The sequence below is a fragment of the Otolemur garnettii genome, unplaced genomic scaffold, assembly GCF_000181295.1.
Source record: "Otolemur garnettii isolate 467f Iridium unplaced genomic scaffold, OtoGar3 scaffold00006, whole genome shotgun sequence".
NCBI lineage: Eukaryota > Metazoa > Chordata > Mammalia > Primates > Galagidae > Otolemur > Otolemur garnettii.
This window is the reverse complement of record NW_003852401.1, coordinates 42,627,629-42,647,139: the sequence shown is the minus strand read 5'-3', so window position 1 is coordinate 42,647,139 and position 19,511 is coordinate 42,627,629. Positions and strand designations below refer to the sequence as shown.

The window sequence follows — 19,511 nt, the reverse complement described above, 5'->3', positions numbered from 1 at the left end:
ATTGAAAAAGAATTAAGGCAGACTCCCTTCTTACAAATTTGTTCCAGGTCATGATTAGCCAAGAATTTAAAGTGAGCCTTAGTCACAGTGCTGTATGATTCTTCTACCTGATTGGGTCTTCCCTAAAAAATGGTACAGAAATTATCTATCCAATTCTTATAAAAGTGGACTTGGCAGGAGTGTCCTTTAATAAATTTAGAGATGGAAAGAACTTGATAAAATAAAATCTTAGAAACTACGGTAATAGTACTAGTAAGTAGCACTGGGTTGCTCCCCAACCTCTCTACCAGTGTAACAACTAATTCAATGATTATATGAACATATCAATGGTGAGAAACACTCAGAAAGTGCTTGCTACGTGTTAGAAAGCAACACTCTGTGTTTATCGACTCAGCTAATTGTATCTAACTGGCCTTTAAAAGGACTTTAATTGTGTACCAGGTGACAACCTCCAAATACACGATTGATAGCCAGGGTGATAACTAACTATTACTATCTTTATTTTCATAGGCATTTTGGCTGTTATGGCTCAGATGTAACTAGTGAACCATCCAAGGAGAAACAGGAAGTTAAGTTCTAATCATATACAGTAGAACCTCTGTAGTTGACCACCTCCCTACATGGACCACCTCCTTAAGTTGACCTAATTTTCACGGACTGGACACGCACCAATGGAAGTTCCTTATGTTGACCATCTTCATATATAGACCAATTTGTTACAGTTCTTTGGGTGATCAACTTACAGAGGTTCTACTGTATGTTAAAATACTTGCAATAATTTGGGTGATAAAATTGATGGTTTATGCTTACATCAAGTTCCAGATTAAAAATGATGAAAGACAGAAAACTAATTCATAGCAACTGCCATATGGAGGAAAATATTGAATCAAAAGAATAAATCAGTAGTTTCCCTCCAATATGGACAACTGTAAAATATTTATAGGCTTTAAATACATGAGCATAGAATTGTGCAAGAAAATTTCACTACATATACAGGGGCTAGTGCATCACGGAAGATCATGACTACCATTGACTGTGAGTTGGTCTATCATGTTAACATAAATTAAAAAGTAGCATGATTATTCCAGTGAGTACTTCCCAAAGACACAAAGGTTTGAAAGAAATCTTCCAGCTACACTTGATGCCAGATGAGCTCACATTAGAGTGAAATGTACTGTTTTGGTTTTAGATTTTCTGAAAAGATATGGATAAACTGGAGATAAGCCAGAAACAAGGGTAAATAACAAGACAAAAAACAGATCACCAATCAAAGGTTAAAAGTTGAAGCTATTGGGAAAGGGAGATTGATGAGGCAACTTAATAACCTACCTAATTCAAGTGCATAGGGGATTTTTCCAAGGAACACGATAGGCTCTATCTTATAGCACATGTGTGTGCGTGTGAGCACACACAGCAGAAAAGAAAGCACTTACACCAAAGAAAAACAAAAATATTTTAAGTGATGTCTGGACAATAAAGAAAATCTTAGACACTATTAAAAGCTCTACAAATTCTGTTCCTAGGGTCTTGTAAAAGTAGAAGGGATAGTCAGTGCTTTCTGCAATGTTATGTCCTGTGCAGATGCACAGACTTTTTTTTTTTTTTTTTAGGGCAATGCTGACAAATGTCCTCTTAAGTAACTAATCTTTTCAGCCTCAATTTTTGTTGTGTGGATTTGACATACAAATGGAAGTGGAAAGGTGGGAAGGAAGCAGAGAAGAGGTGAGCACCAACATGATGACTATCATTAAAAAAAAAAAAAGAAGCAAGAATGAGAACAGCCGTCTGTCTGAGAAATAAACTTGCTGGGGAGACCACTTGAGTTAAGGAGCTCTTAGTGCTCTTTTCCATCTAGGAATTTTTTCACTGTTCCAGGTTAGAGAGAATGAGCTGAGCTTTCTACTGTCCTTGTCCAGATTCTGAGACAAGTGGCCCTTGTTGCATCCTTTCCCAAAGGTGGCCTCTTCTGCACCATACAGCCACCTTAAATGACTGGGTTGCACAGAGGTGTCCAGGCATGAAGACTAAGTAGCATTACAGATGACTAATTGGAATAACAGGGCCCATAGTATTATTCTTCTTGAAGAATGAGAATATGAGTCACAGACAGTGTGAGGTCAAATATTAGGGTGCACACAAGAGAAAAAATTCAAGTTGGGGGGAAGAGGGAGGGGTGGAGGGAGGAGGCCTGGTGTGCTCCCACTAATAGGCACGATGTAAGGGTACCTGGTACATCTCCTGGGTGTGGGACATAATTACAATAGGGACTTTACCTAACAAATGTAAACATTGTAAGCTAATCATTTGTACCCTCATATTAATCTGAAATGAAAAACAAACAAACAAATATCAGGATACAGAAAAGGCATTAGCGGGGGAGCCAAGAGGAGAATCCCTGAAGCCATGGAGACTGGGCTTGTTATATCCCTCTGCTCTCCCCAAATGGATTAGTTTAGCTAAATCCAAATGAAACTTTGCATCCCTGTCACAGAGGAGGAGCAAGATGTGCTTATCTTGACCACTTGTTCAGGTTGGTTTGATCCATGAGAATGCTTTTGGCTATGTTTTAAAAGTCCACCCACTGCTGAGAAGATGACAGTCGCTGGGGCTGCCTTGGTCCTGAGTGAGCTGTTCCACTTATAGGGAGGCCAGGCTATCCTATAGTTGCCACTTGAGTTGTTCATCTTTCATTTCTTCCTGCCAGATCTCTTTGCCCCTTCCTTTGGCTATAACATCCCTAATATTCTCCCAGGCAGCCAATACTTTCCTACATTTAGCCTGTGTATGTTGGGTAGAGTTGACCTGCTCTTCCATTTCCAAAGTTGGGTGTGTGACCCAGGCCTGGTAATCCGAACCCTCCATTCCCCTGGGCAGAGGGTCTATGACACAGTGAAGATGAGCAAGTGTGAGTAAGCCGGGATTTCTGTTTAACTCTTGAGTTGTTAGGATGGCAGGGTTGTAGCCCACAGACATTTCTGTCAGGCTTTAGCACAATGTGGAAAGAACTTCCCTGAGAATGAAGCCAATATAGAAGAAAGGATGGAGACAAAGAGAGAAAAACAGAAGAACTGTTGATTTCCTGGACCCAGCAGTGCCTGAAACTAGGATACCAGAAGCTGGGTTTGCTAGCAGCAAGGTTTTCTAGGAGCCAGTCAGTGCCCTTTCCTGCTTAAACCAGCTCGAGCTGAGTTTCTGATGAACATGATATTGTTATTTTTATGAAAGCTGAATATGATGTTTTGCTTGTATTCCCCTGAGGCCAAAATACTTCTTCAGGAATCCAGTTTTCCTTATTTCTACTTCGTACCTTGAACTAAATTTCTACTTGGGGAAAATATGAAAGTGCCTCTCATACTTATACACAAATGAGCACCATTAACATACTCCCTTACATTCTTTGATGAGTGGCATTGTGTTGACTGTCCTCAATTTGGTTTACTGGGCTATCTGTAGAATTCAATAAATGAAATTGTGCTGCCCAAATGAGCACTGGACTGAGGTGTTGTCCTAGGTCTGACATTAAATGACCTCATTCGAGCTACATGACTTTGGTTGGGTCATTTGCCTTCTTTGGATTCCCATTCCCTATTGACAAAATGGGGAAGGTAAGCTAAAGAATGTCAATAATAAGCTCTATATACCCGTGTCTAAGTAGCAGTGTAATCCTTTCTGAGATGATTTTTCATTAGCTTATATTATTCGATATATATCATCTTTACAGGTGCTCACAGCTATAAAAGTCTGTCTATCGGTAGATCATCAAATTCTTTTTTACCTAGAAATGCCAATTGCCAAGTCTTAAATTTTTTGAAGAGTTATTATTTCTATATTTACCCATTCATCCCTCCATCCTCCCATAACTCAACAAACATGTATTTCATGCCACCTACTAGGAATCCTACTTAAAAGGCATGATTCCCACACTGGAGAATATGCTGCTCTAACAGTGAAGACAGACATTCGATACCACTCATTAAAGAAGCCCACGAAGTACTCGCTTTGGCAGCACATATATTAAAATTGGAACGATACAGAGGAGATTAGCATGGCCCCTGCGCAAGGATGACACGCAAATTTATGAAGCGTTCCATATTTTTAGAAAAAAAAGAAGCCCACGAACACATACATAATTTAAAAACTATGATAAATGCTATAAAGGACAAGTACAGCTGTTTTAATAGCATATGATTTGGAGATCTGACCTAGGTGAGGGCATGAGCACGTCTAAGAGGGAAATCTTCCCCAGGAGGGAAAACGGAACTGAGAGCTAGTGGATGAGTGGGAGTCACTTGGACTAAGGGGTGGAGCAGGGGCCATCCGGACACAGCAATGGCAACAGCATATTGGATGCTACGTTTGGCCTTCCTTGGAGTGATGTGCAAGAGGGTCTACCAGTTAACTTTTCCAAAACTCTTGGTGGAGAAAAACAACATCATTTTTTCTGTTGAAAAGAAGGAATTCAGAAACATGAAAAGCAAAAATCCTATGTTATATCCCAAAGAAAGTACTTGCCAAATTCAGATTTCACTGTTTTTAATTTTGCCAAGTCTTCTTCCTGAGCAACATCTCCAACTGGCTTTAACTTATACCTTGAGAAAGTCACTTAACTTCCCTGAGTCCTGATTTTCTCATCTATAAAACATGAGGCTTGGGTTATATATATGATTTCCAAGGTCTCTCTCGTTTTCCGCATTTTATGTCTCTAGAAATACTTCTGAGTTAGTGGGGAAGGAGAGGCGGGAACATGAATCCCACAAAGCACACTTGTGGCTATATTTAAAAAACAAATATCAGTGCACATTCATACTACAAGGGAACGTTGTAGGAATTGTAACTCTTGAAATGCAGGTTGGATGGAGCCAAAAATAGCTAACGCATCCACAGTTAATGCAGGGAAACTGCCACGAAGCGTTTCCTTGGTAATTGACTTACTTAAACGTGAAGTAGCTCCATTTGATCAAAGCCTGGTTTCTTAGCTTCTCATTCTTTCTATGATTTCTTTGATTGTAATTCAGTGTATAGGGAAAAAATGACTGACAAAGCCACTCCTCTAAAAAATGAAGGTCATCCAAAACTATTGATAAAACAGCAATCCCGTTGGGTCCAAACAAGCAGGTACTCTCACAGGAGAGGCCTGCTAGGCCCCATGCACCCTTAGCGTGCAGTCGAATCCTAGGATCACTTCCATCCTAAACAAGTTCCTGTGGATCCCTCAAGCTCTGAAATCATTGGCACCAGAATGTCCAGGAGTCTGACATCTGTCAATTTGAATGTAAAGGCTTGGATTTCAAACCAGAGTCAGCTCCTTCTAGAGAAGGGAAAAGGACAATGGCTGCTATTTCTTAGCATGCATAATCAATGCTGCAGGGGTTGCTAAGCAACAGCAGAAAGGCTGTCAAACATCCCTGGGTGCCTGCAGTGGAAGAGGAGTGAACCCGGCAGCCACTCCACAGAGGTGAGAGGCTGTGCCGTCCCTGAAGCTGCCTTCAGTTTGTTTCATTTCTTAAAATATCCCTTTCTTGTGGTCAGGGCTGAACCATAGACATCTTCCTCCCAGGCTCCTTCGGATAACCTTTGAATACATTCTCAATTGGCCCAAAGCCCTGAAAATGAGCAGGTCAAGCTGGCAAGAGGCAGTTCTGTAAAAGGTCCATGGGTTATTCTGATCCAGTTCACCCTCCAGCTTGTGTCCATTATGAGGCTGCAGCCACTGAATCTAAGACAGTTGAAATGAACCTCCTCTAAGAAGCTCAAAATTATCTAGCAACTACAAGCAAAACCTCCAATTTCAACAAAAAATTCACATGCAGAGTCACAGACTGAGCTTTCTCAGGCTAGTGACCATGAAGTTAGAATGAATTTTTAGTCTGCATGTACTCTGTCCACCCTATTGAGATGATAGTTTTGTATGAATTTCAACAAGGAGGGGATTCTAGCAAAGGGAAGTCAGGATTTGACAAAGCATCAAATCCCCCCCACTTTTTTAGCAGTGTTGATTAAAGAACAGACACTCATCAGAGGTCATTAATTTGCAAACATGCAGTTGGCAAAGGCAGGAGTTACGTAAAGCCTAGGTCCTAGGTTGGTTTCAGAGGTGGGAGTAGAGGTGTAATTGAGATTTAAACCAGAGAGTGGCCTCACTGACAGTGGTGATGGGAAATATACCCAAATAGAAGCTCCTGGTGAACAAGAAAGTGGAACGTCATATGGTCTCTTTCAAGGCCAGCCCAGGTACCAGTGCTGAACATTGCTGTCAACAACTAACCCTTCACGGTTAGTAGTCCAAGCCCCGAAGTCTTATTTCAGCATGTGTTTAGAGGAAAATATAACACATAGCTGGATTTAGCTATGCAACACCCTCTCCGAGAAGTACAGAGAAGGAGGTATAGGATAAAGAATGGTACTAAGATGAATGGTTATACCCACTGAGAAATTTTTTATATTTATCTCTTTGTCTGGCTGAGGGTTTTCTGCTTTTCCTATGCTACCATCTAGGATTCCCTATTCTTGCAAGATTTTGTCACATTCATAAATTTCCACTTTGTGACGCTATGAGGGAAAGCCGAAGTCTGAAGGCCTGATTAGCTTCTGGAGTGGCCTCCAAGTAGCAAAATGTGGGTCCAGAATATGAATCCAGGGTCTTCAGTTTCTTTCTCTATAACACAGGGATAGGCTAGGATTAGATGTTCCCTAAGATTTTTCCAGCTGTAACATTTGATAGACTATGAATTTATGAAAATAGAGCTACTTTTTGGTCCAATTTAACCAAAAGGAAAAAAAAAAGGATAGCAAAAGAAGAAAGCAAAAACTGAAGACATAACACTGTTGAGTGTTTTAAACATTTTGTGCTAAAAAAATCACAAAACTTTTTGAATAAATGAAAGAAAAGAAGATGCTAGTTTTGATCCTAGCAATTAAACATCCCCAGAATCACTGCAGGTTCCTTCCTTGGCCACCTTCTACCCCATTCAACCTCATCATCTTTTCCTCACTCCCTGTCTAATCTCCCCTTCCACTTGTCTATCCTGGGAGGTCTGTATTTACTTGATACATTTTACATTTGCCGTCCCTAGGAAGGTCTGTCCTTTATTAACTCCAACACGCAGCTTTTAGGAGGCTACTCTCAGAGTTTAGGAGTATCATGCCTGGTGAGTTTCTTTCAAGGACAAGGAAAACAAATGCATAGTTTTTCCATTTGGATGAAATCTAACAGAAACCATTTAGTCTTTAGGATGGGTAAATCCAAGAATCATTTTATAGCGCTCCTCAATTACTCATTAGGTATACCTGAAACATTTTAATGCTAAGTATAATAGTCACTTGATTTTTAAAAATGAGAAGTTGTCCTAGTTATAACTAGTAAACAAACGCCATTTATTCAAACATCCCCTATTTGGCAGATATAAAAGACAATAAAAACTCAATCATCTTATATTAAACCAAGAAGTTACATTTTGGTACAATGGCCATGCCCATATTCACTTGGCACTCAATTCATTTTCTAAATATATGCTTCCTTTAAGTGTTTTATATATACCACCCAATACTTTGGTGATTTTTTAAAATTTTAACAATGCATATGTAAAATATCTGCCCAAGTTGTTTGTGCTATTTTTGTTAATTCTTATGCTTTAGAGAGCTCAGTGGAAATGTTATCCTTTTCAAAAATAATGTTTATCTTATTGAATACCAGGGTTCCTTTTTGAGTTTATGAGGATATATCTATGATGGACTTTTAGACTTATTTATTTTAGTAGGAGTCCCATGTCTCCTAGGGTGGTAGAATCCACAGGAGTTGCTGTCCAGCCCAGATGGAATCCTGTGTGCGCTATGGGGCCTTGGAAAGGTCTGGGAGGGAAGAGGGAGAGAACTGAGTGGAGCAGAGGCTGCCAGGGTAAGTGAAGTCCGCAGTCCTCCCTCTACACCGTGAATCTGAGAAATGCTTCAGCTGAGCTTGGCACAAATACCAGGCAATCTGAGAAGACAAGCTTGATTCTTCAGGACTGAGCTAGTTGGATCCTGTTTGACCCTGCTGACTCCCATGTGGAATTTAGATAGCATGGACTGGGAAGAATAGCTCAGAGCTATTTGTACCCTGAAGACTGGTCAATTGCCCCCCCTCCCAGAAGAACCTTGTTTTTGTTTGTTTGTTTTGTTTTGTTTTTCTGGCCACGGCTGGGTTTGAACCCGCCACCTCCAGTATATGGGGCCGGCACCCTACTCTTTTGAGCCACAGGCACCACCTCCCAGAAGAACTTTTGACAGCTTAATATGCCCCAAACATCCTGCCCACTGCCCATTTAGTTAAAGGAATTTGTTTTTGTTTGTTTGGTTTTGGTTATTTTTTTAAATAAAGTCCACTCTGTTGCCCAGGCTAGAGTGTGGTAGGGTCAGCCTAGCTCACAGCAACTTCAAACTCCTAGGTTCAAGTGATCCTCCTCTCTCTGCCTCCCCAGTAGCTGGGACTACAGGTGCCTGCCACAATGCCCAGCTAATTTTTTCTATCATGTTTTTAGAAGACGTAGAGTATTGCTTTTGCTCAGGCTGGTCTTGAAATCTAGTTATCCTCCTGCTTTGGCCTCCTAGAGTGCTAGGATTATAGGTATGAGCCACTAGGCCCAGCCTAATTAAAGAAATTTAAATAAATCCACCATAGCAGACACATTTTCTCCTGGATTGGCCACTAAAATATAATAAAATAAAATAAAACTTCCACACATTAGTGTGACCACAGATAATGAGATATTCTGGAATGTTCTCTTACCTTCACTGCCACCAAGATCTTGTCCTGTTCAGGACAGAGGTTATAGCATTCAGCTAGGAAAACTTTTCCAAAGGCTCCTTCGCCTAGCTCCCTTTTCAGAACAATGTTATGTCGCTTGATGTGCTGAACAACTGTAAAACAAAGACAGAATGGAAATTGGAATTGAAGCATGCGGAGGGGAAGGTGGAGGGCAGGAAGGCAATGGCCTACACCTGAGCCTGCAAGCCCAGCATTGTCTCCTCTGCACACAGTGAACCTAAGAAGCTCATTGTCCATCTTCACAGTCCACCCCAAGAGGCTGGAAGGAGGTTTCATCAGCTTGCTCTCCAGAATGCTATGATTGTATTTGACAGGACTACAGTAGGGGCCTAGCTGTTGGCTACAAAGTATCACTGATGAACTTTACAGACTAGGGAAGGGGAGAAATGAGAAAGAAATTAACATTAGTGGCAAGCCTCTTTATAAATCAGAGTCTTCACATGTAATTATTAGTCATGTGTCTGATGGGGCAAGGCAGAGAGAGAGCCACAAATCCCTAATTCTTTGTTAAGCAATCTCAGACTCCTAAGGGAGATAGGCTTAAAGGACACAAAGGGAAAAATGCAAGATCTGGGCAGTGTTAATTAAATCCAGGGGTCCTCAAACTTTTTAAACAGGGGGCCAGTTCACTGTCCCTCAGATCATTGGAGGGCCAGACTGCGGGTCCTCGGACAAGTCGACTGCTAAGCAGGACAGGGAGCGGCGGCAAAAACACCCTGCAGGCCAGATAAACGTCCTAGGCAGGCCGAATGTGGCCTGTGGACACCTGATTAAAGCTTTGACCTCACCCTTTCTGTGAGGTAGTCTAGACCATGGTGGGGCCCCAGTGATTTCTTTTGCTTAGACCAGAAATATCTAGACTGTGCCAGAAGCTTCTTCTTAGCCCCTTTCTTAATTCAGGCCTCAGTCCCAGCTTTCCAAAGATTAATCTGGAGAAGAAAGAAGAACATCTCTCTGTATAGTCTGCAGCAGAACTAGCTCAAGTCACTCATCCTGACACCTTCCAGGGCAGTAAGGCAGTCAAGGGTCCTAAGAAACTCACTGGCTGCAAGGTGGACACCAGAGAGATGATAGACCTAACAGAGGAGGTAACACAAGGAGACTCTGTAGAGGACAAACCTCTAGTGCCAGCCTGTGCATCCAGCACATTAAATGCTACCCCTTAGCACTGGTGTCCCCTGGGTCTTGACCATGTGCTTTTCTGAAGTCCTTGTCCCTGAGTGGCAGTGAATTAAAGAGAGACTGCGGTGCCCTCTAGAGCTTGCAACGCACGGCCACGGATGTTCCCTCATTTCATTCTCACAAGCCTATTTCTTCTTCTCTGCATTTTATAAGCAGAAAAACATCTGTAGGAATGTCAAGGATTCCATCTGGGAGTGTAATTGGGATCTGGACCCAAGTTTGTCTAAATCCAGAATCCAGGCTTTTTCTTCTACTCCACCAAGTCTCTTTTCAATTGTAAATTGCATTAAACAGGAGGGGAGACTTGATTTACATGAGAAACAGAGTAAAAAGTTAAAATGATCCCTGGGCTTCCTCTCTGCTCCAGTCCACCCTTCAAAGTCCAATTCAAATTCTCACTCCCTCAGAGAGCTGTCTAGGACCACTTTGAGCACCAAAGCCCTCTCCTTCTCAACTCACATGCACTCAGATTTATCCTCCAATCTCTTCACATCTGCAAGTGCCCAAGGTTAAGAGGGAGCCCTGTACCTCTCCAGAGGCCCTGGGCAATCCCTCAGGTGCTAAGCATGATTTAGTATCACCAGAGTGCAATCTGACAATTTTTCTTTGAAGCTTTTGTCTTGAATGTGAACTGACTAATAAAAACAAAAGAATATATAAAGCATATCCCTGCAGTATAAATAATAATAATAGTAATAAAATGAATACTTAGGAACTCAATATCTCCTTTAAGAAATAGAATATCACTAGTACAGTAGGAGCATAACCGTATCGTTCTTGATTGTATCCACTTCCCTATCTATCTCCCAGGGATAATCACTACCTTAAATTTTGTGTTAATCATTTCCTTTACAAGTTTGCTGCCAATATTATATCCCCCCTAAGAGACTGCGCGGCTTTGCCTGTTTTCAAGCCTACATAAATGGAATCATACTATACAAATTCTTCCATATCTTGCATATTTCACCCAACAATATCCTTGAGACCGAGTTACATTGTGACATTGTGTGTGTAGCACTAAATCTTTCCCTTTTACAACTTTATAATATTCTGTGCAAGGATGATACCACCATTAATTTACCTGTTCTTCATTGATGTAATACCCTATACAGTTTCTTTCTAGGTACAAATTTGTATAAAATGCGAGTGGTGATTAAGGCTTTGCTTTAATGGGATTTTTTTCCTTCTGATGATTCATATGGTTTGGAGCTGAGAATGGCTCTGTGAGCCTCTGGGAACTCAGGGTGATAAATATCAAAAGGTCTTTTTCTGAGCAACAGGATTAATGAATATAAGAACGTATATTAATTTCTCATGCTCCAGTAGCGACGTCTAAATTTAAGAGGAGAGAAATGTGTTCATTAGGTAGAGTACCCATATGAAGACACAAATGTAATTCTTGCAGAGAATTAGCAGCCCTATTTAAATCTAATATTTAACTCCCTGGTTGTCACATGTTCAGTGGGAATTAAATTGCCACTTGATTTACTTCACACTCAACCAGACCAAGGCAAGTATTTAACATTTTTTGCATTTGATTCATACTTTTTTTTTTCCATATACCATGCAAGGGGAAAAGTTGGCACAAAGTAAGTTTTAAAGCTACCATTTCATCATTTTCAAAACTAAATTGATTAACCCCAGTTTGGGCATTGAAAGCAGTAAATGCCTCTTTTCTTTGGGAAATAGGCTACTTACTGTATTTGCATTTACTCGCTTTGTTGTGCTTTGGGCCACAGATTATTTGCACAGTGTCCTGTTGCCAATATATTCTCTCTAAATAGAATAAATTTCTTTTTATAAGACTGAGGCTACTTAGGGACATAGGTAATCATTTTGTTTTTATATACCTGGCAGGTCTTGTGGTGACTTGCATACAATTGGTAGTATACAGATATTTTTGGAAAAATACATTTAATAATAACACCCACAGACAGATAGTGTTGTACTATATTATCTCAGTTAACTGACAACAACGCTATTGAGTATATAGGTGATAAAGCAGCCCCAACTCTGAGATGTCAGGGGTAGACATCTAATCTGAAGCTTCAGCATCACTGAGCCAAGAATTCCATCCCATTCTGCATCAAGAAAGCATCAGGACTTATCCCAAGCTGTCTTATTTCCCATTTCTCTCTAACACCACTGCCAAGTCCCTGGTTATCCAGCTTCTCACCCCACATTTCTCATACTTTCCCTGCCAACTCTCAAAAGCCCCTCACCTCCCCTGAATACTCTTCCATGGTGCTCTGTGGGCTCACTGCCAGTGTCTCCACAAGCTCCTCATTCCTCCACCTCTCATGAAAAGTCCCTCTCCCTCACGGGCTCAAATAAAACCTTGGAAATGCACTGAGGACACCTGTGCCTTTCCCCTTTCTTCCCTCTCAAATGGATGCTATTCCCCTTTCCCCCTTGCCCAGACATTTCAGGGCCTACATGCCTCACTTCTGCCCCTTGCTCCCTGCCCCTCCTGCTAGAGCCCCAGCTATCTGAAGATCGATCTTCGGGAACCACTGCCTTGTACCACCTCTGCCCACTCCTTGTTGACATCTCGGTGACTCCCCTCACCTCACCCACTGCACTCCTGGCTCACACTTTCCCTCTCCACCTTACCTGTGCCTTCCTCCCCACCCCCCTGCCTCAGACACAGAGAAGCTGTGGAGCTTGCCTAAGCTACAGAGACAACAGACTGCCGTTTCTCCTATGTCTTTTGATAGTGATGCTAAGAGTCCAGGTTTGGTTCAGCAGTTGGCATGGCATTTAGCTGACTTCTGAGTCAGACCTTCTTATTAAAGGAAGCCATGCACTGATTCACAGTCTAGACAAACTCCTATCTCACTATGGACTGGTACTTTGAGTATCACTGTTTTGAAGAGACCTGTGAACATTCTGATTCAGTTTTTACAAAACATTCTGAGTAAAGCAAGCTTAAGGACTGATTCTATGATTTTTTTTTTTTTTTGAGGTGAAGGTCTTGCAATGTTGCTCAGGCTGGTTTCAAACTCCTAGCCTCAAGTGATCCTCCTACCTTAGCATCACAAGTAGCTGAGATTGTAGACTCCAGCTAACACACCTGGCAAGGATTCCATGATAAATAAGCTTTTGTGTCATCACATAAAATTCTTATATGCTTCCTTTCTCTGAGACTAGTCAATTCTTCACTTTTTACTTTAAGGACTTGAGTAAAATCACCTCAAACTCAACATGAATAAGTGTAATAAAAAATTAAAAATATAAGGGGCAGCACCTGTCGCTCAAAGGAGTAGGGTGCCAGCCCCATATACCAGAGGTGGTGGGTTGAAAACCAGCCCTGGACAAAAACTACCAAAAAAAATTAAATTTAAATTAAATTAAAAAAATAAAAAGAGCTCAAATTCCACCATAAATGATTTCCTGGATTTAGAGGACAACTCAAAACAGTACTCCCTAGGTGAAGGATCCAATTACAACTCAGACTTTACCTAACAAATATAAACACTATAACCTTATCATTTGCACCCTTATATTAATCTGGATTTTAAAAAATTTTTATAAAAAAATTTCTCTTTAAAATTCACTCTGCCACAAGAAAAGGAGGTCTCAATGAGAGCTATAACAAATACACCACCAAACTCACATGGTCTGCACACTGTCTGGGCATCTTTGTCATTGATGGAACTTTCCAGAGTGAAAATGTGGCGGACTTGGTCATTGGTCTCATGAGTACCAGAACAGCACGGATTTCCGGTTTTGAATTAACAACGCATCATAATACTGAAATGATGCCTCATGTCACTAAGTAGCTCCATCAGTTTACAGACAGGCTTGCAGCTTCAGGTTGCTTGAGTCAAATTCCTAGCACAGAGTCCTCTCAGAAGTACGTGTTCTATATATATGCACATCGGCAATAGGAAAAGTGTCCATCCATGTCTGTATCTATTACCACTAAATCTAAAACTAATTTAAAAAATAAATAAATGCAATCTTATCCATTTAATGTCTTAAATAGGAAATGTGTCTTTCCTATTTCCTCAATAACAGGGTTTCATAAAAGTCCTTGAGACAGTGGACATAACCTCCTCAACTCGAGGATCTTAAACTGAGACATTTGTTGAGTATCTAATATGTGCTGAGTTCTAAGTGATCTGCAATCAAAAAGAAAGGTATTTTAAGGATTTGACAAGACAGATGAAGAGTAATATGCCCTAGAAGATACTGTTCTGTGTTAGGAGTTCCTGAAATTTTCTCTCAGTTTCCCCTGTAGTCTTAAATGCACAGCCTGCCTTAAGCAGTTCAATCTCCAAGGACTGGATGTTGAGATAGAAAGAAGACTTAAAGATCATGGAGATCAACTCCCCTGTGCTCAACAGCTCAGTGAGTGAGGCCTGACACAGTGATATGATCTTCAAAGGGCCATATGGCCGGAAGGTGGCCAGACTAGGTAGGACTTAGCTCCCCTGCCTCTTATAAGGGTGACCCTTGGACTCTATAACATAGGTCTCTAATTGGGACTGAAGACAGCGAGGGTTTCCTAGCATCTAAGTGAAAACAGGTATTCCATTTAGTTAATATCTTTTCTACCAGAAATGCTTAAAACATCCATGTTTATCTTCTGAAGTCAACTAAATATCTCATAATGAAGAATTTCATGAGAAAAACCGCTAATATGCATAAAGCATGAGTGTGAAAAGTAGAAGGTAAAAGTTAAACTCTTTGAAAATTATTTGAACTTGACTTAAACTACAGTAATTTTATTACTTGATTTAAAATACAGTAATTTTATTACTTTAAAAAAGTAATAAAAATTATTTACTAGACATCTTAATGTAGGAGTAGCATATTGATTCAAATGAAACCATCCACCTACTAAAAATAAATTTGTGTGAAGGAAATTGTGTTTTTAATTTCAGCTACATTTTGTATTAAGATACACATTGGTACTAAACTGAAAATAAATGCAATTAAGACCACAGACATAAAATACCCCAGGGCAAGAAAAGGGCAAATATTCATAAATAATATTAGTGATGAAATAGAGCATGTAACAACTGAGCTCTTCTTAAGCACTTTTCCGTAAAAAATCCCAATGCACATTACCATCAATTAATTTCCATATCCCTCCAAATGAGGTTAATCGTCACATTTATTTTACAGATGACACCACAATTAATTGACTGACTTGTGGTCATAGAGCAATCCACTTACTTATCTTTTCTCAAGGACTATTTCCAATGAAATGGGAAAATAGAGAGGGAAGGAGGGAAGAGGGTGCCTAACACATGCTGATTGCTGTGATGGGCCAGGGAGCAGGCTGAGAGATTTACAAGAGTTATCAATCTTCATAGCCATCTGGTAGGGTATTCTTACCTCCATGTTCATAGCAAACGAAAAAGAAGAGGATCATATCTGCTAATAACTCATTTGACGTTAATCAATGAGTAACAGGGTTTGAATTCTTTCCACTACATACTACCTTCCCTTGGCCTTCGTAGGAAAAGCAAAGTGAGAGAGAAAAGGTCTGTGAGTTTGACTTTGCCTACCTAGGGAAGCCTGGTTCTATTTTTATCATCTTAGTACAACAAATCTTTACTAAGAACCCACTAAAAATCCCTGGGGATTTGTCTAGGGCCTAGAAAAAGGGAGGAGTAAAATAGTCGTTGTTCTCAAGAAACTTGTAAACTCCATGTATGTATATCTATCGTCCCATTTACTCACGTCTTCACTTCATTCACAAAAGATTTTAGGCATTTTATATGACACAAAGAAAAACAAAGCTTAAAAAACAACTCAAGTCAGGAGATATGAAAAAGAAAAAAAGCTAACGCAATGCTTTAAGTAGAAATGCAAATAAGCAAATTATAGTGTCCCCAATAGTTATTAAACTTGAGTCATAATTTGAGTCCCAGCTACCTGGTGGGAGAAGCCAAGAGGCAAACACAATCATTCACAAAATTTTGGCTACCTGTAAGTAAAAGCACAGAGATTCCTTCTGGAAAGTAAGATTGTTCATGACCGTTTTCAAAGGAATATCAGTAATGAATGTTACACCGAGGATCCTGACTGGCACAATGATTAACATCCTCAACAATGTCCCTAGAGTAAGAAATGAGCTCCCTAAGAATATTTCCCACAGCAGAACTCAACAACCGATGAACATATGACACAAAATCCACCCTCAGCCAAAGCATTACACAAGGAGTCCACAGCACTTAGCATCATAATGGCATAAAAATAAACACCTATAGGCGTACTCAAAAATGCTTTGGGCATGGGATTGACAAATTGGTGTAATTTCCCCTCACCCACTGCTGGACCTAGAGCTCAATAAGCAATTACAACTATTTTATAAATTAATAATACTAAAAAAAAATTAACTATGAACAGATAAAAATAGATGGGTTATTGATAAAGAGAAAACAATGGTGGGAAATGGGGCACTTACTGGAGGGTGGAAAGTGTCGGGGGGGGGGTGTGGAAAGAACAAAGTGAGGAGAAAGAAAAGTCCAGGGTGTGTTTTGGAAATAGTGTTTTTTTCTTGGGTTTTCCTGAAGAGAACTGGCAACATGCTGTAAAAGCAGAGTGAGGCTGGATGACACAGGGCCTTGATGACCTCACTAAGTAGTTAGAGAAGTTCTGGCACTAATAAATACAGACTCTCGGACCAGAGACATCATTCTCTATGCCTCCGGTTCCTCATTGCTAAGTCAGGGAGTTGGGGCTAAGTGGCATCTAAAGTCTGCAGCAGCCCACACATTACACAGTGTGGCTGACCTCATATGTGAGTACAGGACTTATATAAACGAGCCCAGGGGATCTGCTGAAGACCTCTGTGCACGGCGAGAAGTGACAGGACAAGTCATGAGAGAGAGAGCCATCCAGCTGCAGTGAGCATGGAGGCAGGAAGGCCAGTTAGGACACAGCCCTCGATCATAGCATCCTGTTGGAGGCTGGTGCAGAGCCAAGGTGGGCAGCCTTGACTCACTCACCCATCTTTCCTCTCCACCCCTTGTCTATCAGAAGTGCACACCTCAGCATGACTGACTCTTGTGGGAGGTGATGTCTGTAGTAGGGCGGCTGGGGACAAATATGTGACCCAAAGAGACCGAGATGTTACCAACGACTACTCATGACTATTAAGAAAAACAGGGAGAGATAGAAGATGAGACCAAAATGCACAAATCAGAGGCAGAAGAAGGGGCCACAGATGATGATCCTGGAGCTAGCAGAAGGCAGACTGCCCTGGTCAGAGTCCTGAGCAGGAGGTGAAGGAGTAGAGGCAGCAAATGGGGTCCCTGCAGATGCAGTAGGGGTGATTTTGAGGTTCAGGGTGTTGGTAAATTAAGGGGAGTTGTAGGTGGTAAGAAATTAAATAGGGCGGCGCCTCTGGCTCAAAAGAGTAGGACGCCAGCCCCACATGCCAGAGGTGGCCGGTTCAAACCAGCCCCGGCCAAAAAGAACAACAATAAAAATAAAATGAAATAAAATAATAAAATAAAATAAAATAAATTAAATAGGCAGAGAAATAAAACAAAAGAAAGGAGGGAAGGTAGAGGAGATAACTGGTGGGAGAGATCCTAGGGAAGGTATGGAGAGTGAAGTGGGCTGGAGGGTGTAGAAAACTTCGGAACCAGAGAAGAGAGATGTTGAGTGAGCGACCTTCTGAGGGCCTCAACCCAATGCACAGCATAGCACTTGGTCACCAAGGGAGCAGGTGGATTTTCAGGAATTCCCATCCTGAGCCTTCAAGCTCAGCCTGTCAGTCTTGCATTTGGTGCCGTGAAGAACAAGACTCCTGTAAAGCCACCAGGTGGCTACTCAGATGCCTCCTACAGCACGCACTAGCAGCATGCGAGGGCTATCCATTAACCTGTATATCACAGCAGATAAAAGCAATCGAGTTATTTAAGTTAAATTCTCAAAACTTCTTGTAAGAAAAAGCTGAGGGGGAAAGCCCCAGAAATCTTTCAAGCTGTTAGACTGGAAGGAGCACCACACTTCAAAATACACATACGGTTCAGCCTTCGCTTTGACATCCCCTAACAGCCAAAATTATATCTGTTCCACACACAGGCATGTGGTAGAGTTGGATTGATTTGCCCTGACAGCTCTCCCCGCTGGAACAATACTTGTCAGTCAGTCCCAGCAATGTTTGTATTTTCAAGAATCATTATGCAGAGAGATTATACAAAATCCTGGCAGGTGGGCCAGACAGTCATATCTGCCTACCCTTCTGACTTTGTATCCCTGAGCCCGAAAGTTCTTCATTCTCTAAAGGCTGAAAACATCCCTTTAACACTCTTCTATCCCCCTCCCAAGCTACTGCAGAAGCCTCCATGCTGATGCCTGTTTAATCACTGGAATCCTCCACTCCTGGGCACTCCCCACTAAAACTTCCCTTCCTTCAATAATTTATCTGGTAGCTACTGTGGTTTTCTGATTGACTTCTTCAAGTTAGTTGGCCTTTACCACGATGCCTCTGGAGGAATGTTCCCGCTGCAGAAGGAATCTTCTGTTTTTGGTAGGCAGGGCTCAGAATCCACACCGTGGTCATTCAGGGAATGAACCGTTTATCCTTTCTTAAATATACTAAGCATCTTCACAGTGTGAGTGCTCTAGTGAGGGGGCAGGATAGATAAGAGAAATACACAGATAAGAATGTGATCAGAATGTGATAAATGGTGATGACAGGGACAGGCAAAAGGCTCCATGGAGTCCTGGGAGACAACTCCTTTACAAAAGCAGATTGGAGTTACGAGGAACACTCTGAACATAAGGAGAAGGAGCAAGCTCTTAGTCCAATAAGCAATCAAAATCAGGGTGCCGTGTTGTGAGTTCTGGAGCTTCATGCCAGTTTCCCAGGCTGCCTTCCTTGGTGGCAGACCCTCCTTGATTCCATAGAAAGGCTCATAGAGCTCATAACTAATGACACGTGGTCACTATCTGAAAGATGGAGGCTCACAGGCATCCCAAGTGCTGCCCATCTCTATGTGAGTTTCTGTCCAGTTAAAATGCAAAGCACAATCTTAGGGTATTTTCCCCTTCCATATGTTTATTGGAGAACTCAGACAGGTAATGTTAATATGTATTTCCTTAAAGGATTTTATAATCCTTCCAGGATCTTTCAAATAAATATTCTCTCCCCCAGCCCTGATTCATCATTTATACATCTATGGGGAATAAACTGTGTTCGGTGCTATCGAAGATTCAGGGATGAATAAGAGGAAGGGGAAGTAAACAGTCATTCCACACCCATCAGCTGTGTGCTAGGCATTGTGTTAAGCATATTATTCAAACATCCTGAGGGGCCCAGGGAGAGACATCACTCCTCCATTCTGAGGATGCCGTGACTGAGTCTTGGAGATGTTAAGTAAGTTGCCCAGGGTCACATAGCTGGAAAGCAGGCAGGCATGCCGGGATTGCTTCCGGGCATATGCCGCCTCTCCCAATAGATCATGAGTCTTTCCTCCAGAGGATGAACAGTATAACAGGGAGATGAGCAGGTACACAAAGAACAGTTGTAAAAGGCAGAATGTAAAAACCACCACGA

At 41.3% G+C, this 19,511-nt stretch overlaps 1 protein-coding gene and 1 non-coding gene across 3 annotated transcripts in view; one reads left to right on the top strand and one right to left on the bottom strand.

The window, feature by feature from the left end:
• Positions 1-19,511, bottom strand: part of NTRK2 (neurotrophic receptor tyrosine kinase 2) — a 341,040-nt gene that overhangs the window by 81,533 nt on the left and 239,996 nt on the right. For both annotated transcript variants that reach the window (XM_012813015.1, XM_012813022.1), the window contains one exon: positions 8,765-8,895. In XM_012813015.1, coding sequence (XP_012668469.1) covers positions 8,765-8,895 — 131 coding nt within the window. The remainder of the gene's footprint in view (positions 1-8,764; positions 8,896-19,511) is intronic.
• On the top strand, positions 3,991-4,097 carry LOC111722930. The gene has a single exon (XR_002771560.1). It is a non-coding gene; the product is annotated as a U6 spliceosomal RNA (small nuclear RNA).